At 34.5% G+C, this 25,197-nt stretch overlaps 2 protein-coding genes across 2 annotated transcripts; one reads left to right on the top strand and one right to left on the bottom strand.

The window, feature by feature from the left end:
• The first annotated feature begins 1,669 nt into the window (after positions 1 to 1,669).
• LOC132300051 (uncharacterized) lies at positions 1,670 to 5,502 on the top strand. The gene is made up of 3 exons (XM_059796990.1): positions 1,670 to 2,573; positions 3,724 to 4,071; positions 4,165 to 5,502. The coding sequence occupies exons 1-3, from the start codon at positions 2,130 to 2,132 to the stop codon at positions 4,786 to 4,788; spliced, it is 1,416 nt and encodes a 471-aa protein (XP_059652973.1). The 5' UTR covers positions 1,670 to 2,129; the 3' UTR covers positions 4,789 to 5,502.
• Positions 5,503 to 16,588: 11,086 nt separating this feature from the next.
• Positions 16,589 to 19,428, bottom strand: LOC132300052 (classical arabinogalactan protein 9). The gene is made up of 2 exons (XM_059796991.1): positions 18,733 to 19,428; positions 16,589 to 16,872 (listed from the first exon to the last, which is right to left on the bottom strand). Exons 1-2 carry the CDS (start codon positions 19,297 to 19,299, stop codon positions 16,789 to 16,791), a joined length of 651 nt encoding a protein of 216 aa, XP_059652974.1. The 5' UTR covers positions 19,300 to 19,428; the 3' UTR covers positions 16,589 to 16,788.
• Between the last annotated feature and the right edge of the window lie 5,769 nt (positions 19,429 to 25,197).

Here is a 25,197-nt window from a genome sequence, read left to right on the forward strand (position 1 = left end):
TTATTAAACTGCTCCAATTTTTGTTCCTGTGCCCATGTTTAAAATGTGTGAGAAGAAAGTATTAAATACTCGAGCTATCGAGTATATAAGGATCTGCTTGGTTTGTAATTTTAAAAATAACTTTTTAAAAACAAAAAATTGAAAATAAAAAATTGTACAAAATTTTTTGCTTGTTCAATTTTTTGAAAACTATTTTCTGAAAATTTAGTTATAAAAAGGTCTGTTTTCACAAAACTGTATTTTTTTGTTCTCTGAAAACTGTTTTATATTATCTGAATTTTTAAAAACTGTCCCGATTACATGTCATGTACTATAAAGTATTGAAATTTTTTCCTTTGTTTGACATGAATTTCATTACTTCTCATTAATGTTGGCATGTCATATGGCCTAAAATTCACCCTAGATGGACCAATACATGAGATCAGGCAAAGTTACATTCAACATTTAATGTGCTTATTGATAACATGTTAATCAAATGACATAATGACAGTTTTAGTGTTATTTGAATGGTTGGGTTACTTTCGGCATTTGAGAGCTCGTGTTTGAATCCTACTCTTTCCATTAATCCCTAACATTTCTGCCTTAAAAAGAAAAAAACTAGAGCCTTATGTGAACCAAATATTTTGAATGCCCTATTTAAACAAAAGTGATAAATTCCCCTTAATTTTTGGGAAGAATAAAGATCCCATTTAACTCTAATTAAGATATTGTTGACTTGGTTTAATTGACCGAAAATTGCTCCATCATTATAAACACCCAAAATAAATTTGAGTCCTATAACAATATAAACACAAAGTTACTACTAATTACCAGCTAGTTATTACTAGTACTTCTTTTCCTTTCCCCATTTTGGAAAATTTATCACACTATTTACATTTTAGGCACAAGTCAATACTCATTTGACTTACTTTGAAAAAGGGCAAAAATAAATAAATAAAAACTGTCGACTTTCCATTAAGAAAATGATTTTCTATTCCTTTTTTTTTTCTATCCTCATTTATAGTTTTATTTATTTTCCTTTTATTCTCTTAACTATGTAAGATAGTAGAAGATGAAAATTTCAAAATCACCCCAATTTCCATTATTTTCCACAATTATTTTTTTGTTAGTTTTTTATTCTCCATTATTTTTTCAAGAACAAACAACATTTGAAAATCCTAGATTGGGTTAATATTCACAATTACTTGGAAATGCAACATTGATATTTTTCTAGTTCTAAAATAGGATGGTTTGAGTCTGTTTTTACGAAAGTGTGAATTTCTTGTGTGTGTGTATATATATATTGACATTAAAAAAAGTCTTTTTCATTTTATAAAAAAAAAAAAATTGGGTGTGAAAACATTTGTTCTTTCGTATTTTCGTTTAGTAGAATATAAACGTAAAAAAAAATTATATTGAGCAAGAACAACAACCTCTCTGATTTTTAGGGCTCTTGATTATCAATAATCATTGATTTTTTTACCATAAAAATAAATAAATTACTAAAATTACTAAAACACCCTTGCTCAGTGAACTGCACGCGCAGTTAAAAGTAAAATCTTTGCGGAGATAATCCTCCAATCACGTGGGAGTGTAGTGCTTTGTTTCCATGGCAGCTTCACTTTTTTTACCGCTTCGTATACAGAGCCCAAATTTTAAATATTCCTTATTATAATAGTGACCAATTCAGTCTCGCACAAACACCACGCTCTCTCCAAGCTCTCGCTCCTCCACTCGCACTACCACCATCTCTCTCTAAAAAGTCGCGATCAAACCCCCTCTCTAGTCTCTCCTCTAAAAGCACCACCTCTCGAACCAGTCGCCATTAGCGCTCTCCCTCTCTCCCTCTACTTTCTCTCTCTAAAACGGCTGCTTCTGTTCACACTCTCTGTCTACTTCACCAACGCATATCCAGTTCTTCTTAGTTTTCTGTTGATTGTTATTAGACAGTTTTGGTTGATTAGGGTTTATGGTGATTGAATGGTGTTGTTGAAAACTCGGAATCGTCTATGAGGAGAACTCAATCGCATTCAACTTCATTTTCTCTCTCTACATTTGATTTCTCTCTCTGAAAGTGTTTGCAGAGAGGGAGATAAGGGAGTGTTCGATTTCGTTCACTCAAATCTCACTGTTCGAGTTCGATTTTCGGAATGGAGAAGAAACAAGGCTTTTTCTCGGCTCTGAAGGAGGAGGTAGTTCGGGGATTATCGCCGGCGAGGTTACGCGGTAATAGTCCGGCGAGGTCACGGTCGCCGATGGCGGCGTTACTTGGTCGGAGGAAGAACCGCCAGCTGACGAGTCCTGAGGCGTTGATCGCGAGATCCGGAAGCTTGAGGCCTGTAGGGGAGGTTTTGGCCCCTCTGATGGAGGGTCCGGATCCGGACGGAGGCGAAGTCGGGGATTCGAAGCGGGTTGGCTCGGGCTTAGGGCAGTGGGTGAAGGGACAGCTGTCTAGGACTCCGTCGGTGGCTTCGAATGCTTGCAAGCGATCTGATATGAGGCTTTTGCTGGCTGTGATGGGTGCTCCACTCGCCCCGGTGCACGTTAGCACCAATGACCCTCTGCCTCACCTAAGCATTAAGGACACTCCCATTGTGAGTCTCTCTCTCTCTCTCTCTCTCTCTCTCTCTCTCTCTCTAACTTATTTTTATGTTTTTAGCAAATTTCTGTCTTCTGTTTGATTTTTTGTACTGATTCTAGTGATGTAATGACGCAAATCGGAATGAAAAATACTTGGTTACCTTGCAGGTATAGAATACATTTTTTTTTTTTCCATTCATTTTCTTTGTATTGTTTGGTTTTTAAAAACTTTTCCATTTTGTTTGACTGTTTAGATTTAATTAACTAGTTTTGCTTATTTTTCTTAAGGTTTAATGAATCATTAGGTGTACCATACCTGTATTTCAAATCAGCTGTATTAGCTTAATCGATTGAAAAGTTTTTATTTTTATTTTTGTTTATTTTATTGTAATTTTTTATGTTTATGTAGTCTTCTTTTTCCATTTCCTCACTAATTAAAAAAAAAAAAATAGGATTTAATTTTTTGGTTTCTTTTCTTTTCGCTATGTTTTAGCAGAACCAAGTCTCTGGTGTTTTGGGTTGGTAAAAATAATTGAATTGCAGTTTGGGGGAATGGAATTGGATGAGTGTTGCAATTAACCCAAGTATTTTAGCTGTCACAAAACTGACATATATAGTGAAGTTCTTTTACCACATTTGTATAGATCATTGCAAGGTTTTTAAAATGGTTGCAAGGATACCCTTAACAATAAATGATGCGCTATCCAGGTCCTGGGCGACTAGTGTTATGGACCTAAAGAAAAAGCTGCTTGAATGATATTTTTTTTTTTGTTTTTCATTGCTCAAATATTCCAAATTGTACCAATCTGCATGATTCAAACTTGAAATCCAGTCAATATGGATTCCCGTTCTTGTACAGGAGAGGAGTGGGAAAACAAAAGGCAGGTTTTAGGTTGTTAACAAGAAGTGAAGTTGAAAAAGAGAATAATAAGGTTTGTAAAGCTCACTAGTTAAAACTGCTCTTACGCAAGCCATGTCAATGTGCTAGCCATAGGAACAATGTCTCAGCCCATGAAGGATTCTTTCCCTGATGTACCATGATGTGATTAACTGATGCGATGATAGACCATATTTTTGTTGCTTCTTTATTGGTTTATCATCTTATTAGTAATATGGTTGAAAAAAAATTGAAATTCAGTCTGTTCTACTGTGGTGGTGTTGCAGGAAACTTCATCTGCGCAATACATCTTGCAGCAATACACTGCGGCATCTGGAGGGCAAAAAGTGCAGAACTCTATTCGCAACGCTTACGCCATGGGAAAGGTGAGGATGGTAGCTTCCGAGATTGAAACTGCCGCAGGGGTAGTGAAGAATCGGACTGCTGCAAGAGCTGCTGAATCTGGTGGATTTGTGCTCTGGCGGATGAATCCAGACATGTGGTACTTGGAGCTTGCCGTGGGGGGAAGCAAGGTTCATGCAGGCTGCAATGGCAAGCTTGTCTGGAGGCACACGCCATGGCTCGGTGCCCATGCTGCTAAAGGACCTGTTAGACCTTTAAGACGTGCCCTTCAGGTAACACTTTGTTCATAATGTCATCTGCTCAAATTGATTCTTCTTATACCACTCCTCTGATCATCTCCAGATATGGTCTCTGTTTTTTTATAGGGTCTTGACCCAAGAGCCACTGCCAGTATGTTTACGGATGCTAGGTGTATTGGAGAGAAGAATATCAATGGTGAAGATTGCTTCATTCTCAAACTCTGTGCTGATCCTCAGACCTTGAAGGCAAGGAGTGAAGGCCCCGCGGAGATCATAAGACATGCTTTGTTTGGCTACTTCAGCCAGAAGACTGGACTTCTTGTTCACATGGAGGATTCCCATTTGACTCGTATTCAATCCAATGGTGGTGATGCAGTTTATTGGGAGACGACTATCAATTCATTCCTTGAAGATTACAGGCCTGTTGAAGGACTCATGATTGCTCACTCTGGGCATTCCGTGGTGACCCTTTTTAGGTTCGGAGAGAGAGCAATGAGCCATTCCAAAACAAGGATGGAAGAAGCTTGGACAATCGAAGAGGTTGCCTTCAACGTACCTGGCCTCTCATTAGATTGTTTCATTCCCCCAGCTGACTTAAGATCTGGGTCCATCAGTGAAGCCTGTGAACTCCCTCAAGATGAAAGGGTAAAGAGCGCGATTGCCCTTGCATCCCATCGGGCCAAGGTGGCAGCACTCGAGAAGGAAGATGACAGTAGCAACAATAACAGGGTTTGGAAGTTGGAAGTCTAACAAAGGTTGGGATAAAATTAAGTCAACTGTTCATAGACTAGGTAGTTTTAATGGACTAACACGACGTTATAGAAGTTACAATGTTGGAGCCATTGACGAATTTTAGGACTTAGGTTGTGCTTCTACTAATCTGTAAATAGAGTATAATCATTCACTGGTCCTACCTGGACCTTGATAAATATTTATACTCTCAACGCCGAGTCCAACTACGGAGTTGGAGCTCATTTTTCCCAATGACGGGGGCAAATGGAGGTTTGTTTTTATTTTACCTTCCATGCATGGAGGAAAGTGGCGAAGCTTCGCCATTGATCTTTTTATGTGATTCGACTGATTATCTTGCCTAGATGTAGTGGTGCCAAGAACACGCTGTTACATGGGTTTGACATGACCGTCTTGGTTATCTGATTCTACTATGTTTTGGTGGTGGTTTTAGTTTTGGTGTGGTTTTTTAATTGATGTTATGGTTTTTCTGGATCTGGCAAGGAGAAAGGGATTCCTCTAGATCTGATGCAACCGGGCAGAGTAAGAGAGAAGATAAAACACTCTTTGGTCCCTTTTTACTTTAACCCTAATGTGTTTTGATATGTTTTTTCTTTTTTCTGATGTTATTGTGGCACTTTGTCAGTTTTGCTGAGAAAAAGATGTAGTGAACAGAACATTGTGTCGCTCAGATATTGAATGCTTATGAATAAAAGAGATGAGCATCTTCCTTAATTTGTTTCTTTTTGGTGTTTGTAAATTGTACATCTCAATCTCCTTGAATGTTGACATCTTCTCTGATAGGATTTTGAGCAACAGACCTTATGTGCCCCCCATTATCTATTGAAGGGCTCTGTTGCAATATTGTTCTTTATTTTTCAATTTTTGGATTTTAGCTCAATCTAGGTATATTAATTATTGTAAATCTCTTGAAGTTAGTACAACTTTTATTCTGTGAATTGTTACATTTGTACATTGGTATCTATTCGAATACTGTGGTTTTGACTCTAGCTTGTGTGTCATTTTATCTCATGTGTTGTGCTCTGTGCCCATGCATGGCAACAGTTTGAGGAGATTCGGATTCAATGACACTGCCAGGGATTAAGAGATTCTGATTCGATGACACTGCTAGGGATTAAGGACCGAGGCACATGATCTAGTACCGGAGGGGATCCGGATTTGGTGGTGGTGCTGTTGGCATTGAGCTTGACAGCATTTTTAGGGCTAGGGCTAGTTGGAAAGTTCAGTAGGAGGGTGCCTTTGGTTCTTTTTCTTCATGAGTCATGACTGGTCTCTTCTGCAACTTTTGGAAGGTGGACATAGGTTGGTTTGCAAGTGGGGTCCAAGTGGGGTTTGAGGCCAAAGTGGTGTGAGAAATATGACTAGATCATGTCATGTGGTGGTGAAAATCTCCTGGTCTACCCAAACACCATGTGGTAACTAACACACCTTATCTCTCTACTTTTTCAATGTTATCTTTGGTCAGGCACTAGTCATCTCTTTTGCAGAATTGGTCTTCCCCAAGTCTACCTCAACCCAAGGCCTTTTTTTTTTTTTTTTAATCTTTGTAACAGCTGATGTAGGGAACCTTCCACCTCATGTGGATGTCTCTTTACCTGTCAAAATCTTTATTGTTATTATTAGACTTTTGTTGGGGGTATAAATGCATTTGTATTAATCTCTCCTATAGGTTTTACACACACATATATATATGGGATGTGACATTGATACTCTTTACTTGCTGAATAGTAAAGTTACTCTATTGCAACTTGAAAGTCTGTTCGAAACATAAAACGCATCCCTCCAAATGTGAAAGTAAAACCGAGAATCTTCTTTATACCTTATAGCTTGAGTATCATTTGATGTGTGTGATATAGGTCAGGAGTGAATATTTGAGAGAGTCAACCCTAGTTCCAAATCTTCAAGCCAGTTCCGTTGGTGAGCACCATTAGCTCCCATATGAAAAGGGGTAGCTTGAACAAACACATTGGCCATCCTCTTGGTCTGCTACTTTCTAAAACCATAGCTATCTCATGTAGGGTCGGATCTTTTCCAGATCTTTATTTTTAATTTTTCCTTCAGTGCATTAGTAGGACATAGGTTTGATATGACTACCGTCTTAGATCAAATGTTCATTTAACATAATTAATATTAATATTCAGGGTCACTATTCAGTGACTTGGTTAATAAAAATGTCTAATTTTTCAACTAGGTATGTGTTTTAGTTGAAAAATAAAACCAATCACATGTAGCTATTTATGTAATCGTGTCAGGACTATATAATACCCAACGATGTAAATTTTTTTAATTTGAGGGTGTTAATTCGTAAGGTTGCATCGGTAAAACAATGGTGTTGCAACTCAAATTAATATTATTTTCATCTTTAGATTAAATGTGCCACGCTTTTAAGATCCGAGTTTGTAACACCTAATTTCGAAGGTGTTGCACCTTTTTGGAATAATAATATTGCAACTTGAAAACAATGTCAATTCAAAGTAATAATACTGTCATAATATACTAAATAATATAAAGTATTGTTGCGACATAGCATCTTGGTTCCAAAGTATTGTCCATGACTGAATAGACTCATCCAAATCATCTTTTTGATATAATGGGCCCTATACTATATTTGATTCAAATGAAATCATAGATATTAACAAGTGATGGGTCCTAGTTCTTGTCTAAAGCTAACATGTAGTCCCAGAATTCATATAAAATAAATAAATAAATAATAAACTGTCTATAACACATATTTGTTAGCTCAAAAAATAGTGAATAAGCAAAGTATGTGTATTAACCTTTCAGACAAAGTTATTATTTGTAAATTTACGAATATAGGCTTGTATGAATTGGTAAACGTAAGCTCTTAATAAATATAATTTTTTATAAACTCGTATAAGTAACTGATCATCCTCTTAGCTGCCTATGAATTTTTTTTTTTCCTTATCATTCATAAATGTCAAAAAAAAAAAAAAAAAAAAAGAAAAAGAAAAAGAAAAAGAAAAAGTCAGGATAGCAAAACCTATTCTAATAGATTCACAGGGACGGGGTTCAGTATTGAACGGATCAAAGCGATATTAAATATAGGCTAAACTGAGTCCAAACATGAACATATTATTAAATTTATTTTTGGTTGTAAATGAGCCAAAACTGAGTTGTGCTCAACTTTTCGAGCTCATCACAATTCTCAGCCAAGTCTAAAGCTGAACTTATAAGGTTGAAACCATTTTAAATATGATTAGATTCCTTAGTGAAAAAAATAAAATAAAATAAAAAATAAAAAAAAATAATCAATCACATGTATCTATTTATGTAATCATGTCAGGACTATATAGTACCCAACAATGTAAATTTTTTTAATTTGAGGGTGTTAATTCGTAAAGTTGCATCGATAAAACAATGGTGTTGCAATTCAAATTAATATTATTTTCATCTTTAGATTAAATGTTGCACACTTTTAAGATCGAGTTTGTAACACCTAATTTCGAAGGTGTTGTGCCTTTTTTGGAATAATAATATTGCAACTTGAAAATAATGTCAATTCAAAGTAATAATACTGTTATAATATACTAAATACTATAAAGTATTGTTGCAACATAGCACATTAGATCTTGGTTCCAAAGTATTGTCCACGACTGAATAGACTCATCCAAATCATCTTTTTGATATCATGGGACCCTATACCATATTTGATTCAAATGAAATCATAAATACTAACAAGTGATGGGTCCTAGTTCTTGTCCAAAGCTAACATGTAGTCCCAGAATTCATATAAAATAAATAAATAATAAATAAACTGTCTATAGCACATATTTATTAGCTCAAAAAATAGTGAATAAGCTAACTATGTAGTGTATTAATCTTTTAGACAAAGTTATTATTTGTAAATTTACGAATATAGGCTTGTATAAATTCGTAAACGTAAGCTCTTAATAAATATAATTTTTTATAAACTCGTATAACTAACGAATCATCCTTTTAGCCGCCTATGTATTTTTTTCTTCCTTATCATTCATAAATGTCAAAAAAAAAAAAAAAAAGTCAGGATAGCGAAATCTATTCTAATAGACTCTCAGGGACGGGGTATTGAGGATCAAAGCGATGTTAAATATAAATATAGGCTAAACTGAATCCAAACATGAACATATTATTAAGTTTATTTTTGATTATAAATGAGCCAAAACTGAGTTGTGCTCAGCTTTTCGAGATCACAATTTTCAGCCAAGTCTGAAGCTGAACCTATAATGTTGATACTATTTTAAATATGATTAGATTCCTTAGTGGAAAGAAGAAAAAAAAAAAAAAAAAAATTTGAATATTGTACAATTAATTAATTTGAGTGACCCCGTCTAACTGAAGAAGTAAGAACTACTGACCTAGAAAGTCAAGAGTCAAGACTAAATGAGTAAGCTGGTCTCAATTGTTTGGGGAAGTAAGGTTATGTATGTAGTTGTTGAAGGAACCAAAAACTATACAGATTTATTATTAATGGAAAATGGCATATAATAAATTACATTTTTTAGTTTAACATTAGGCCCATCTTTCTTCTTTCCTCTAGATTCTAATGTTGACTTTGGAATTATCATTTAAACTTCCTTTGGTTTAAGTATCCTTCTCAACAAACATACACCACACGATTGATTTTTCCAAATTCTTGAAAGGCATCTCGTGCATGGAATATGTGGGAACAACACCACTATGTTAACCTCAATTTAAATTTTATGCAAATAATAATAATAATAATAATAATAATAATAATAATAACAATAAATAAATAAGATGTTGTTACTACTCCTCTATGTTGTTTGGGTTCGGGTATATGTGAGGGTACGATTATGTATCAATGCATCGATATGTCAAATCTTGAACAAAATGACACTTGAGAATGATAAATATTCATTTTATTTAATTAGTTTTTTTTTTTTCCCTAATAAAGTAATGTTTTTACTCCAATTTCAATTTAGGTTTTTAACTCATGTAAGTAATACAATATAATTGAATGATTGAGTATGTTTTTTAAGTACATGTTCAATTAAAAATATTTGATGCATATCTCATATATATGCTTGAGTAATATGTGTCCAATATAAATACTTAACTATTTTGAAAAAGCAATGTAACACAGCCCTTCCATCCGTTTCAATTTATCAGTATTTTTTCGAAATTTCAACTTTTGAAAGAGACATAAATTTAATGTGTTGTCTGATTTTGAAATTAAAAATTTGTTTTAAAGTTTAGTTTTATGCAGAAAAAAAAAAAAAATCAAATGATTGACATTGACTTTTCAAATGGAATAAGTAGTTTTGTAGAGCCAAAATTGAATACATGGACCAATAAGTTGGGGACATTATCGGGTGCTCTAGTTGGTAGAACGTTCAACTCTCCGAAGTGGATGTGCTAGTATTCGAGTCCCCTCTCTTCCTAATTTGTTAGGTAAAAAAAAATAAATAAATAAATTGCGCGCGGGTGCTGGGAATTTTTAATACTAAATTTCTTTTCATTTGTGTGTATATACAAATGTATATTGGCTGGATTTAGTATTTTGTGTTATATTATTTAGCCCTAGTTTTCTTCACATCAAAATATTTTACCATTCATCATCCTCATATATGGAATTGGTATCTGGATTGACTTTGTTATCCCCATTTTTTCTATCCCATCAAAGTAGTTGTTGAGCATTTCTAAAATGCATACTACAAAATTGGAAGAGTGTTATAACTTGCCCACGCAAATATAAGTGTATGCATACACAATAAATGTATACATGTGTGTGTTTTTTCTGTGTCTCTGTGTGTTTTTGTGTGCTGTCGGCAAAGGAAGCTTCCCCCATTGTAGTTGTGCAAAAATAGTTGCATATTTATGACGGTGTCAGTGTACATTATTGTTAGTACCACCAATCTATTATTTATTTTTTTTCTTTAAATATAGAGTGGGGACATTCACACAATATAAACTCTTACCTTGCCAATTGAATTCGTCAAGCGTATTAACGTTGGCACAATGAACTCGCTTTTAAACTCGTACCTCGTCTATTAAATTTGTTGAATGCCGTTAACAACGTTATAATAAAAGCGTTCTCACGATGATAATAATTAACACACTCTCTCATCCATACAATTCGCTAAATGATTCAACGAATAAGAATGCCATTTTGAGTATTTACCATATTAGGACCGTCCTTGTGAACCAAGAAGGTGCAAAAATGTCCAGAAATACACACACTGACACACACACACGAAGAAGGTGTGCTTGCTTTCATTTATTGGATTGTGATTTTGGTCAACCCCATTTAATTTTCTGCTACAAATTAAATAGGTTGGGCCAAAAAAAATCATAAATACATTTATGGGTGGGTAATGCATTTACATGATCCGAACCGGGTCAGCTTTGGTCCAAAGCATACATGTGCCAAAAACACACACCACATTCAACTCATTTCAGGGCCTAACTGCACATTCTTCATCTATCATAATTTGTATATATTGTTTATTTCACCAAAATACAAATAAAATCAATGGTAGAAGAATATTACTGTTTTATTATTATTATTTATTTTGGAGGAATGTATGTGTGTGAGAGAGAGAGATAGGTGTGGGTGTCTCAGTATTTGTGCAGTCTTTTACCTACCCCAAATAAAAACAAAATAAGAAGAAAATTTAGATCCCACCAACAAAATGTTGGTGGTCATGGATAGTTGACTAATCATTACATCTAAGTTTCTAGCTATCAAGTAAAGGTCTTAGTGATTAGTATATTGAACTAATAGTAAAATGTTCAATGTTCAGTGCATGCTGAATGGGAGACTGTATGTATCATATAGTGAATTATAAAATATTATAAGAGAGCCGACATAACCTTTGTCAGCCAAATAGTAAATAAAAAACACACACACACAAATAGTAACTTGGAGTTGCAAATTAGTATGGAAAACATTTGAATCTCATGACCTATTTTGTGTGTGTATGTGTGTGTGTGTGAGACAGAGACAGAGAGAGAGAGAGAGAGAGTAGCAACTGAATCCACACATCAACAGGCCTTGTTAATAAACTGGTTCCCGTATATGGATTGGGCTTGTATTAATTTATTAACAAGCCCATATTTGTTAGTGTAGTTGGGCATGTATGTCTAGAGAGTTAGAGGCCTCAACACCTTCCAATTTGTTCTTACCCCAAAAATCAATTTTTATGTTTTAAGGGCCTGAGTTCATAAACCTTGCTCATGAATTGGACAGCATGAGTTATTGCCCATATCAAAGAATAAAAAGCCCAAATTATATTTAAACCCAATATTATCTTTTGCAATAGGGTCCATAAATATATACCTCTACAATAAATAATTGGCCCACTTTGTGGATAAACTTATCATGTATTTAAAGATATTTTATTTTGATAAGTAGTGAAGATCCACTATATAGGAGTGTATGAGGCCCATTTCGAAGCTATCAACCCAAAAGACAATGGTCATATGATAAAAGGTCCAATTTGATACTAGATGTACTAAATTGCTGTTGTTGTTTCGCATCAAAGAAAAAGTATTATTTATTTATTTGTTTCCCGACAAATTAGAGAAAGGGAGACGAGTTCGGAAAGCTAGACGTTCTATCAACTAGGTTATGGGTAATGCCAAAGAGAAAGTATTATTTCGAAGGTTAGGAATATACCATGAAATTTCAATTACTCTTACCTGCATATGCTACGTTTGGCAATAATGACATTTCCATCATACCAAAATTAGTGGTCACCCAACTGGAGATGTAAAGGTTATCTCCTTTGGATTAGTGTTTTAGGCCTTAGCAATTCAACTATCATTTTTTGGGGCTTAATGGTATCTTCTCTCATTTCAAAGTAAAAGGTCTAGAGTTTGAGTCTCTTCAAGAGCTAAAAAATAATAATAAATTATAATAATAATCAGTCCTGCTTCTTGTGCTACTTTGGGTTTCGGATATCATTGATCATGGGGCTAAATGTTGGGGGAAAAAAAAAAGCTGATTTCTCAAATATTTTGCTATTCAAACAATGAAAGAAAATTTTAAAATTGCTCCAAGTATTATAGAGAAAATTTGAAGCATATGTTGGATGATTGTCTTAGAGCTTCCATGGTTTCAAAAGCTTGTCCATTGAGATTGTATGGGGTGCAGATAGGTAGTTGTCCTTGGAGTAATTGGTAGTTGAATCAATTTTCTCGTTGAATTGCCCGGTGAATGTGGGACAACACAAAGGGATTGCATGCGCTCTAAGAGACCCCACACCACCATCATCGATAACAATAATATAAACATTGTTCATGGTTGGAAAAATGACAACCATTGTGTTTATTTCCAAGGTCTAGCTGCTACTTTTTGTAGTATTAACGGAAGGCACGGAATGCCTATGTTTTCCAACTCGGAACAGTGGTCAATTGAGCTAATTATATCATTTGCAATCAATCAGATTGTTCCGACGCAGCGAAGAACAAATCAAGACACACGACCAGAAAAGTAATCACACCACACATAAGAACATAAATATTTAGCATGGTTTAACAAAAACTACATCTATGGTAGAGATTCGGCGAAAGTTTTCACCATACAAAAAATAGGAAATTACAAGTTTTAACCCTCAAACCCAATCTTTCGATCTCACTATCTTTCTCTTCAGTGTCTCAATCATCCCACTCCAAACCTTAAGCACATTTATATATCAGGCTACAATAGAGTGCTAAACCTGTAAGCCAAAAAAGGGATCAAAAATATTCAACGGGTCATTGGGTCGTAAACGGGTTATAACACGACCCCGCACCAACATTGAACAGTTTTTGGAGTAAAAAATTTCATGAAGCCTCCAGTAATGAATTCATCAGCTTCTGCTGCCGTGGGATCTGATGTTGAGCTTTGAATTTGGTGCAAAGCTAAGTTCGATATGCTGAAGACCAACATTGATTCTGTTGTGGATGGTTCGAAGCCAGAAATTGCAGGTGGTTTGGTTCTGAGAGACCACAATGGGACGTTGATTGTCGCTGCTACTTTAAACTGAGGCAGGCATTGTTGGTGGTCCAGAGTTGGGGTTCAAATATTTAGTTCTGTTTTGAACTCTTACTCTTCACAAACTTTGACTAAGAGCATCTCCAACCCAATGTTATTTGGGCTGCTATTTGTAAAATATAGCAGATGGGCTTCAAATGGGCTCTCCAATGGAATGTTATTTAGGCCGCCAATTTTAACCTTTGCCAATTGTTTTGCCAATTCTAGCACAAGAAATGATATTTCGTTCAACACAGAGAGAGAGAGAAGAGAACAGCCGCATCCCGATCATTTTGTTTCGTCCTCAGCCCTGCCCTCCTCTCTCCCTCTTTCTCTCTCCTACACAACACACACTCTCCTCAAACCATAGACAACTCGCCTACACCAGAGCCACTCCTCCGTCGCTTTGAAACTGTAGAAGGAAGCTATTTCTAGGGTTTGTTGAAAGCTGATCGCGTTCGTTTGCAGATTGTTTTCTCCATTACAAATTTGATATCTGTAAGTCTTGTGGCGTTATGATTTTTTTTGTTGAATGGAAAGCCCCATGTTAAGAGAGTGAAAAAAATGAAATTCCAAGATCTCAGAAGATCGCCTTTGAATTTTCTCGTCTCAAGTTTCTCATTTTCTTTTTCTCGGTTCCCAATCAAATCAAAACTCAATTTTTACATATATATTTATATATACACTTCATTTGTGTGTGTCTCAGAATCATCTTTAATTTCTTATTTATATACCAAATGATTTTTTTTTTTCACTTTCCTAAGTTTTTTCCGACGACGGTTGCAATGCTGTAGCCGGCCTCCACTGGGACGAATGATCATCCCATATTCGATTTTTAATTTTTTTTTTTTTTCCCTTTAATTTTTGTTCGCAAGGCTTAATTTTGAGAATTTTGAAAAATTCATTCAATTGTTTATTGTTATCATTTTGGGTTTAATTGAGATGCTAACCCAATTGGGAATTTAGCAAAATTTATTCAATTATTTACTGTTCAGTTGTATATTTCCCCAGAGTTTATGGACTGGGGTTTTTGAAGTGTTTAGCTGGAATTGGAGTCTTTGTTAAGCAATTCAACCAGGAATATATTAGGTTCTTGTTAGATTTGTTGTTTATACTCGTTTTATGTATTTTGTCCAATGAATTTCAATTTCATTCTAAAATCCGGCATGGGCTTTGTATTTGGGATCCAGATTTCTCTCTCTGTGCATATGTTTTGTGTTGATTTGATTTCCATGTGTGTGTATATGTATTTTGCAGTCTTCAATTCAATTTCAGTGTTGATTGGCTTTCTTTTTTTCCCATCAAATAAATGGAACTATTTCGAAATTCATTTTTCTCATCTTTTTTACATTTACACTTTCTCAATTTCAGTGTTGTTGCTGTTGTTAGAAATAATTTCATAATCTGAGATTAAAAATAAATAAAAAGTGTGTTTGATGATATTAGAGCGTCAGTGTTGATGCTCCGTGTGAAGAAGAGGTGGGATATATGAGTCTGTTTGCAGCAAGCCCCCATGTTACTTAAATATAGGTTCTACTTGGTAATGTAGTGTTGGGATGGAATGTCCTGTTGTAATGATGTTTTTGCCCCATAACCATCTTTCTAGTGTAAATTTTAATCTCTAAATTAAAGCAAAATTTTTTATAGCAATGTTTAAGTGACAAGTTCATCACAAATAATTAGTCACAGGATAGGGGGCTATATAGTCAGGAATTGATAGTTTGATATATTGCAAAGTTATCTCTACCTTTTTAGGCCACCTTCCAATTGTACAACTCTAGTATTAGATTCAATATTTCCATGGTTCGTGTTAGAAGTGTTTCAAGTGTTTATTAAATATAGGTTCTACTTGGTAATGTAGTGGTCGGAATGGTAGTTGAAAAAGAATAGTGGTTGTGTCAAAAAATAGCATTTTTCATTAAATGCACGATTGGAGCAGAGTTGTTAAAATGTAGCATTTTGACACTGTAGCACCTGTCAAAATATAGATTTGGCATGCGAAAATGGCTTTTAGCATTGGAGATGCTCTAAGAACCGGCACGAGTGGCCCAGTGAATAAACGGGTCTTCTGGATGAACCATAAATTCGGATACCTTGGGTTCAACTCTCACAAAGTGCTTTGTACCATAGGTCACCTAGGTTAGAAGGGTACCCCGTTGGAAAAATTATTATAATTATTTTATAATTTTATATTTCTGGCTCCGTCCGGAATGAAAATTTCTGGCTCCATCCCGAATTTGCTCTCTAATGCAGATCTACCAGAAAGTAGGCTATAGGATTGCAATGGCAATGAGTACTAATTAAAGACATTTTGGCTAGTTGAATTCTTTTAAGAATGCCTGCAGAAGGTTGGTCAATGTAGTGAATGTGAGGACTTGAAGTGAAGATGGAATGGTGAATTGGTGCAGTATTTATTTCTCCTACATTAATTACTTTTTATTCACTGTGGTAATGCCAGAGCCAGCAGTGGTTAGGGCACTAAATTTGGAGAGAGAGAGAGAGAGTACATTATATTGAAAACACAGAGCTACCAATTATATACACCTGAGAGACATTTCAAATTACTTTAAATTTCAGCCTAATTTAAGCTACAAATGCAGCATAAACCAAACAACCCTTTATCCTCCCCTCCCCAGGGAGGTTGAGCGTTCAAGTCCTCCTGATGGCAATATTGTGCTCGTGTGTATTTGATTCAACATCCGAGATAGAAAAGAGAAAAAAAACCCACACCCACACCCACAGATGCATGATATTATTTGTAATGACAACACATTAGAACAAAGACAATATAGCAGGAGAAAAGGAAATAAATCACAAGAGAGAGAGAGGAAACTACAATAGTCCCATTCAAAATAACAATAATAATCTCTCAGTACAAAAGGCTCCTCTCGAAAATCTCACAAAGAATCCAACTGAATGTGTAGTAGTAGTCCAAATACAGCCAAGTAATATATGTAGTCAAAAGTAAATAAGTAAATAACACATGAAATATGGCCAGGAGGCAATGTGAGAGGGAAATCTCTCTAGAGTAGCAAACAGAGGACACCCCATCCGAAGATCAAGCTCCCGATCATCTTTTGCATGGACAACATCATTTCTGCTCCGCTCTGCAAAAGTGTGAATTTCATAGTTAGAGACAAGGATGTGGCAACAACACCGAGAGCACAAACATTTTGACATCAAAATCATAAAAATGTGGTAGGGGATCGAGAAGAGAGAGGACTTCGTGTTGCTTTTCCTCTTTCGATAAACAATTAGGGTTTGGAACCAACGGATACTCCCCATAATGGTAACCTGATTTACCCCTAGATCAAGAAGCATGTATTATGTTGCAATGTTTAGTGCAAATAGCTTAAACCATTCACAAAATGGCAGAACAAATCCGCAATACTCTGATCATCATGCCACATTATATGCAGTAGTATGATCATTTAATGTTAAGCCAAAACCAGATCAAATAAAGGTAAGCCAAAACCGGACTAGCAAATGCATGCTCCAGTGTTGTTGATCAGTTGCCCTTCCCCTATTTGGGCATGAATTTGGTGCAAGAGCATCTAGTATGCACTAAAACATATCATAATATGATGATCTGTATCAACTTCAACCTAAAATTTAATGGATCATATACCATTTACAAAAAAATTCATGTAATGATGTGAAACCAAATTGAGATCACTACTTTAGAATCTATAGGTGAATAGTCAAGACGAATTCTTGAACAATTTTTGCAGGCTTCAAATTTGATATAGATAGCTAAACATCACTCTCTTTCATACTTCACACATCATGAAGGATTGGTAACTTACTACTAAATTGGTTTGTAGAGTTTGATTATACAACCATATGTGAATCCTACCGATACAAGCATTCCATTTTTTCTTTTCCATTGACAAGAAACCACACACACCGCACTTTGCCCCTTTGGGGACCAATTTGCCCTTTTGACTAGTTTTAACTTTTAAGTCTAGAGTTACATGTTACACCATGAAACTTGACTAGTTTATGAAACAAATTACTTGGTGGTTCTATAATCAATATTGTGTTGCCTATCAAGATTGTTAAATGTCAAACATTGTAAACACGAATTGGCACTCCTACCCGGATCAACGATAACTCACTGGTGTATCAATGATAACATTATTATGTCACAGTCAATAATAAAAAGTAAAAATTGACAGTTATTTGGCGATACACTCGTGAAAATCTGAGTGCATTGGAGAGAATCCAAGTCGGATACACCTAGGGCTTTTCAGAATTTCATTTCTTTTCGAAAGTTCAACACGGACTATTATTACCTAAGCTCGACTCGAACACAAGAGTGTTATATTGCGTTGGACGACTTCCAATACACACGTGTGCCAGATCACAGGTACCCTACCCTTTATCTTCTCAATGTTACCCCCAACCACAAAATCACCATATCCGACCCCATCGTACAGTCGCTAGCTGGCTGGGACCGAACCCGGACAACGTTAGGTACTTATCCATCGTAATATCATATTGCCTAGTCTTTTACTATTTTCTTTTTCCCATTGCCCTGACATGAGCATCACATTGGCTCAGCAAGACCGATCACCCTGTGCCACGTGTCTATCTGAAAAGTCAATTAACCAGATTTTTGGAACCCACAAAGCTCACGTGAACACGGTCTCACCAGATCACAACTGGACCTAGTGAGCGCAAGACCCGAAAACGAGAATATAGGGGCCAACTAGCACGCACGAAGCACGGGTGGCCGTTGACGTTAGCAAATCAAAGCGGATCTAAACTATCATACGCATCGTGCTCATTTTACACCTTAACGACATCGTCAGTTGGACTTAGTTGAGTGAAGTGAGTTCATGATCTGTAACTCTAAACACAATGCGAGTAGCTAAAATGGGCAGATCTGCACAGATCGGGTGGCGCATTGTAGTATGTGCGCACGATAGAGAAGATCAATCGAGGAAATGACAGAAAACACTAACCTGATCGGAAGCAGATGGTGCCGGCGAAGTAGTCCCCACCACCAGACTCGGTCCCGGTGCCCCCGTAGGAGGCGAAGGTGGACTCAAAAGCGACGGCGAAGGAGCTATGGGCGTGCTCGGAGTGGGAGCGGTAGTCGGTACCAAAGCAGGAGGAGCAGCGAGAGGAGCAGGTGAGGGAACGGCCGGTGGTGGAGGTGCCGGCATCGGAGGTGGAGGAGACGGCGGAGGAGTAGTCGGTACTGGAGGGGGAACCGCTGGAGGAGGGACAGCCGGAGGAGGAACGGCAGGAGGCGGTGCGCTCACTGGTGGCGGCGAGCTCACTGGTGGTGGTGAGCTCACTGGCGGCGGCGTAGCAGCAGGAGGAGTGGAGACCGGCGCTGGAGGCGTGGGAGTTGGAGGAGCGGTTGTGGGTGGTGGAGTTGTGGTGGTGGTTGGAGGAGAGGCTGTCGGTGTAGTCGGAGTCGGAGGTGCCGGAGTTGCAGTAGGAGATGTCGCCGGACCTTGACCTCCGACGCCGGCGACGACAATGCAGATAAAACCTATCATAAACGCAGCTTGACGATCCATCGTGACTCCCACCTTAACCTGCGCACTCTCTCCCACCTTAACCTGCGCACTGCAAGGTAGAGAGCGAAAGAGAGTGTTTTAGAGAGAGAGAGTGTGTGTGTGTGATCGAGCGGCTGAGAGATAGAGAAACAAAAGGACTGTATAAATAGGCTGCCTGAGTTTCTATTACTGGCTAGAGACCCAAGTCTTGGAAATGCGTTAATGTTGTGTACTCCAAGTGATCCACAGTGTTCTGTAGCGTCCGATCAAGTGGACCCCACTGATTCGTGCGATCAGACTGTAGATCTGATTGCCACGTCATCGGAAGCAACATATAATGTTGGTGCAGTTTTAACTGTAGTAATTTATCTAGGGTTGTTCTTACGTTTGCAAATTGCTTTCAAACCATCTGGTCCAGGTGAGAAACGGGTCGGTTAATTTGGAGTTGTCACAACTCACAAGTCAACTACTGGATTAGATGGGTTATGTCTAGAATATTGGTCCTGAAATTTTTAAATGGTTTTTTGTTTAAATATGGAAAAAGTGAATTTTCCCAAAATAGCTTCAATTTTGTTACATGTGAACAATTTAATAGATAATATCTTAATCTTATTTGGTTAATGAGATGTGTTTGAGTGAATTTTTATGGTCCTATAGATTAACTAGATTCACCAAAATATATTAGAAATAACACACATTCATTTTTTTTTGGTTAATTCTTATATAGTGTTTCCAATATAGATTAGGTACTTTGAATATAAAATTGAATTGAATTTAATTTAAATTCTGAACTAAAATTTTAATAATTTTATATTTAAAATGTTGATTGAGTATCGTAAAAAACCAAAACATTAGTGGATTTTGGCGAATGATTACTCTACTTTTGAAACTTAAAATGAATCTTATTCACTAGTGAATTAATAAAATGTTTCTAAACAAGTTAGTCTTTAATTTATGTTATGCAGTTAATTGGTTAATGAAATATTTGAACACTTTGGAGTGAGTTTTTAAGGTGAGATGGATTAATTAGATCCACCAAAATATATTAGAAAAAATACACATTAATTTAACCTCAGGAAACCTCAGGAATAACTGTTTTGAAATTGAAATTGAAATTAAAATAAATTTAGTTTAAATTTTGAACTGATTTATTTATTTTTTTATTTTTTAATTCTAAATTCAAGGTTCGATACTATTAAATGTAACATTAGTATATATACTTTTTGTGACGGTTATTTTACTTTTGTAAGATAAAAGAATCTTATTTGCTTGTGAATTAATTAATAAAATGTCTCCAAATAAATTTGTCTCGAATTTATGTTCAGTTAAATAAACACAATGTCCACATTGAGGAATAATATTAAGGGGAAAATGAATTAACGTGGATAAAATTAGTAATAAATAATATGACGTTTGGTTCAAGAGTTATGATCTTAGATAAAACATAATAGAAATATAAGATTCGTGTAGCCAATTTTAAATAATTGTAAAACAAATTGGAATTCATGTTTAAATTTGTAACTAATAACAATTGAATGTTATTTTTGTTTATGTTAAACGATAAGAGAAATATCTAAATAGAAATTTAAACTTGGATATTATTTTATTCATTTCAAACTCAAATTTATTAACTATAAATTAAAGTATTATTACATTTAAACAATTAAATTCACATTCAATCTCAAATATATAAAAATAAAAATGAAGAATTTATTACTCTCTTATGCATGTAGAAGACTTTTGATTTCGCAATTGTAATGACATAAAGAGTTGAAATGAAAAGGATGAGATGATTGGTGATGGGGTCCACAAAATGTTGATGTAGGAGTTTTACAGTTGTATAGTACTAATTAAACTTGATGAAGGAAGAGGACTTATTAGGAAGCATTATGATAAAAACAAAAAAAAGCAGAAACATGCATATCGACGACATAGTATTGGAATACAAGGAAGGAAGCATGTGTGGTGGGCCATATGGCAGCTGTTGATTGGCGCTAAGTTTGGCGGTGATCAACCAAAATTTAGTTGGTTTTTTAGTAACATCGCCAATGCGTGTGGGACCTACATTCTTGTGATGCGTGCCTTGTAGGTAAAATCCTTGAGTAATTTTTGTTTTTGTTTTTGTTTTTTGTAAAAAGAATTTCAACCAAAAGAAAAAAATAATCTATTATTGCATTCAAAAAAGTATTTTAATACTACTAAAATATCAATGACATAGTATTATTACTTACGAATTAAATACCAAAATATATTGATAATATCCACTAAAATAAATATATTTTTACTTACACAACAAAATATAATTAATTGATTATTAAAGGCTTTGATAGTATTTATTTGTTGTAAGATTTTTGAAAGTAAAAATATAAAAATATATTTGGTAAAAAAGTGTTGTAAGTTTAAAAAATATAATGGTTAATTTAAAAATGTCATTCAAGAATTTTTTTAAAATAAATAAATAAATAAATAAATTTTGTTTATTGTACTCGCTGATATAATGTTGAAATATGTAAAAATATCAAATTAGTATTTCAATTTTTGGCCACTATTCAAGAAAACGTTTTTATACTGTGCAAAATAAAATAATTTTTTACCAAACATATTTTTTGCACTATTCACTATTACAGTACTCGACAAAAACAAAAACATCAAAAACAAAACGCGTACTAAATAGACCCTAAAATTTTTCTTGACATGTTCACAACGAACTTGTACTCTTATTTATTAAATCTATTGGACAATGAGTTATTCAAATGAAAAATGATTAAAATATTGATCAATTTTTAAAACTGATTGAAGTGTAAGTACTGATTGAAGCATATGAGATAACATTTGGTTAAGGGATTATTACATATTAATAGTGCTAATGACCCATATTTATCATTTGATACAGTTAAAGTCTTATAGTTTCAAAAAAATAAAGACATGAAAAAACACTGTATATCATCACATAGGTATCATATTTAGACACATTGGTACCTGATGCACAAAAAGTGATACTTATGTGAATAAAAATTAGTATCTCTATGCGAAAAACAAAAGTGGCACCTGATGTACAAAAAGTGGTACATGTGTGCCAAAAAAGTGGTTCCTGTATGAGAGTAAACAGTATTTTTTCATGTCCACATCAATATTTTGGTCAACTTTATTTTTTTTAAAATTATGAGACTTTGACTACATCAAATGGTAAATATGAACTAGTAACAACATTTATATGCAATAATCTCTTTAGTTTATTAATTATCATGTAAGAGTTTATATTTGGACACTACTTACTAGAGTCGCCAAAAAATAGATTCGGGTATCGTAGCATTAATCGGTACCATTTTTCATATTCAAAAGTAAAATAAGTAAAAGAAAGAAAAGAAAAGAAAAGGGAAAACCTTTTTAATTATGTGACGATTTTATCAAGAATTTATTGAATTAACTCATGTGGTGTTAGTTGATGATAATCAAATTACATGATTACAATTGAGGAGGGACAATTTTTTTTACCTAGACCACTAATTCACATTGTCAACTTAGAAGTAAAAGGAATGGAATGAGAAACATCCTCTCTCTCTACATTTTTTATTTTTTATTTTATAAAAAAAACAAATTTGATTAAAAAGGTTGTTATAATCATAATGTTCAACACACCCTTTTCCCCATTTAATCATCATTCTTAACAAACAAAGGATTAAACAAATTTAAAAATTTGTAACCAACCTAAGTATTTAATTTTAAAGAATTGAAATGAAAAGAGTGGCAATGAGTTCCACTATGGTAGTTAGTTGTACCACAGCCTTTTTTTTGGTGGGCCCTAAATTAGTAATAACAGGGATTGATAATTAGGCTGGGCAGACTTGTCTTTATCTGATTGGCTAACATGAAAAGTAAAAAGTGGTATGACCCATCAGACTTTGCTTGCAAACCAATTCAGCTTCCATTGTCCACTTGACATTAGCTTCAATTACTATATATCACTTTTTCTATGTCTTAGTCTGAGCTAATTGGAGATTAATTATGTTTGCTAGTGAGCCTAAAAGAAGAGGACAATATATGGAGATGGATTATCTCTTTTACTTTTATTTATTTATTTATTTATTTTATATTTCGTGATGCTTTAATTATATGACTCAGAATACATCACAACAATAAATTACTCACTTACTTGATAAAAGACAAATTGATGTAGCGTATTTTGAATCATAAAATCAAGGATCATGAATATAAAAAGAAAAGTAATCCAAAGGATCTAAATCTGAAGTAGATAATATGGTATTATAGATTTTAAATGAGTTGAATTAAGCTAAGCATGTTAGTTGAGCTAGAAAAAAATTTTGAATTCTAATATGCATTCAAGCTTTTTATTTATTTATTTATTTTTACGAGGTGATTATTAGTTTTATTTGATGCTTGTTAGGTTGTCTAATTGATCTAAAATTAAGCCTGACCAATTAATAATTTTTAAAATATACCCAAGTTCAAATAATATGATCTCTTTTTTTAAAAGTAGATGTTGACTGTTTGTACTCTCTAAAAGAGAAGTTGAATATTCGTGTTCTCTTAGAAGTAATATTATGATATGTGTGTTTGTTTGAATTTTTAAAAATAGAAAAGATAAGAAAAGTTATCTTTGCGAAACAATTTTGTAATTTGATTTATTAAACCAGCGGGACAAATTTGAATATCGTATCTCATTTATATTTTAGGATTTAGTTTCCAGCAAATACATATGATGGTTGTCTGAAAACCAAATCAGTTCTATTTCTAAAATTCACAAATATAAAATAATTTTCTCTTATCGTATCAATAAAATACATAGAAACATTATTTATTAAAATTACAAAAACATTATTTACTTGAAATGTTTTACAAGACTTGCATGCTTTAGTGAGATTTCACCCATATTTATAGGTCAAGAATTACATAATGATACTGGTCATCAAATAATCTGGAGAAATCTAGAAAGTGTACTATAACCCTTTCAAAGAATATCTTAAGATATCACAATACAATACAATACAATGCAATGCTAGATTAGTGTAGAGAATTCTAAATTAATATTATAATACTTGCAAGTCTCTACAACTCTAGATCACTCTGTACAAGGTAGAGAAGTTTGGAATATTCTGGCCATGAGTTAGGACGTGGCATAACCTTTCATTATCTATCATGATTATGATTTGTTGTATAGTTCGCTACGCGACGTATTTAGCAATATATTATTATTTTTCAAGTTTGATATGCAACTTGTATAAGTTAATTTATATTAATTTTATTCAAATTTATTACACCACGATAATGATCGAGACCGCGTGATCAGGACATGTTGCAATGGTTGGTCTTTATGTTGGTGGGAGACTTAGAGTCAATTGTTGGGCATTTTTATTCAAATAAAAATAAAAAATAATATATATATATATATATATATATATATATATATTATTGGGCAAAATAAATACCGAAATGTATGAAAAGCGTGATGCAAACTATTATGGGGCAAGCAAAAGGGTGGTGTACTCAATTTCCTAACAGCGTAGAGTAAAAGCGATGGGGGCATATTGATATTGATATTGATATTGATGTTGGTTCAACAGTCATGCTATTATGCAACATGAATAGTTCAACAGTCCTACTAGGTAATATATATATATATATAAATGATGATGTTACTTGTTACCATCCTGCTGTTGGCCTATTTCTTTCTTGTGATTCTTATGGACCTCACCTCCTCCACTTTAACTTGCATGAGCCAGACCTAATAGTTTCCTTCACAATCAACAGCTGATTGTGTGTGAAATCTAATAATCTGTCCTCTGCATCCAAACTCATCAATCAATTATCCTAAGCTCACGCATGTCACTGTTTATGATTCCGATGGGCTTGAGACGTTTAATTTGTACTTAATTAAAGATGATATAACTTCAAATGTGA

The sequence above is a fragment of the Cornus florida genome, unplaced genomic scaffold, assembly GCF_030987335.1.
Source record: "Cornus florida cultivar Cherokee Brave unplaced genomic scaffold, ASM3098733v1 CherokeeBrave_3.0.0_Hap2_Chr03, whole genome shotgun sequence".
Classification (NCBI taxonomy): domain Eukaryota; kingdom Viridiplantae; phylum Streptophyta; class Magnoliopsida; order Cornales; family Cornaceae; genus Cornus; species Cornus florida.

Bases quoted from the DNA above. Each gene is read 5' to 3' on its own strand.
- LOC132300051 (XM_059796990.1), top strand. From the start codon at position 2,130: ATGGAGAAGAAACAAGGCTTTTTCTCGGCTCTGAAGGAGGAGGTAGTT. The intron at 2,574-3,723 runs GTGAGTCTCTCT...GTGGTGTTGCAG, and splicing joins GCATTAAGGACACTCCCATT to GAAACTTCATCTGCGCAATA. The intron at 4,072-4,164 runs GTAACACTTTGT...GTTTTTTTATAG, and splicing joins CTTTAAGACGTGCCCTTCAG to GGTCTTGACCCAAGAGCCAC.
- LOC132300052 (XM_059796991.1), bottom strand. From the start codon at position 19,299: ATGGATCGTCAAGCTGCGTTTATGATAGGTTTTATCTGCATTGTCGTC. The intron at 16,873-18,732 runs GTTAGTGTTTTC...ACACTTTTGCAG, and splicing joins CACCATCTGCTTCCGATCAG to AGCGGAGCAGAAATGATGTT.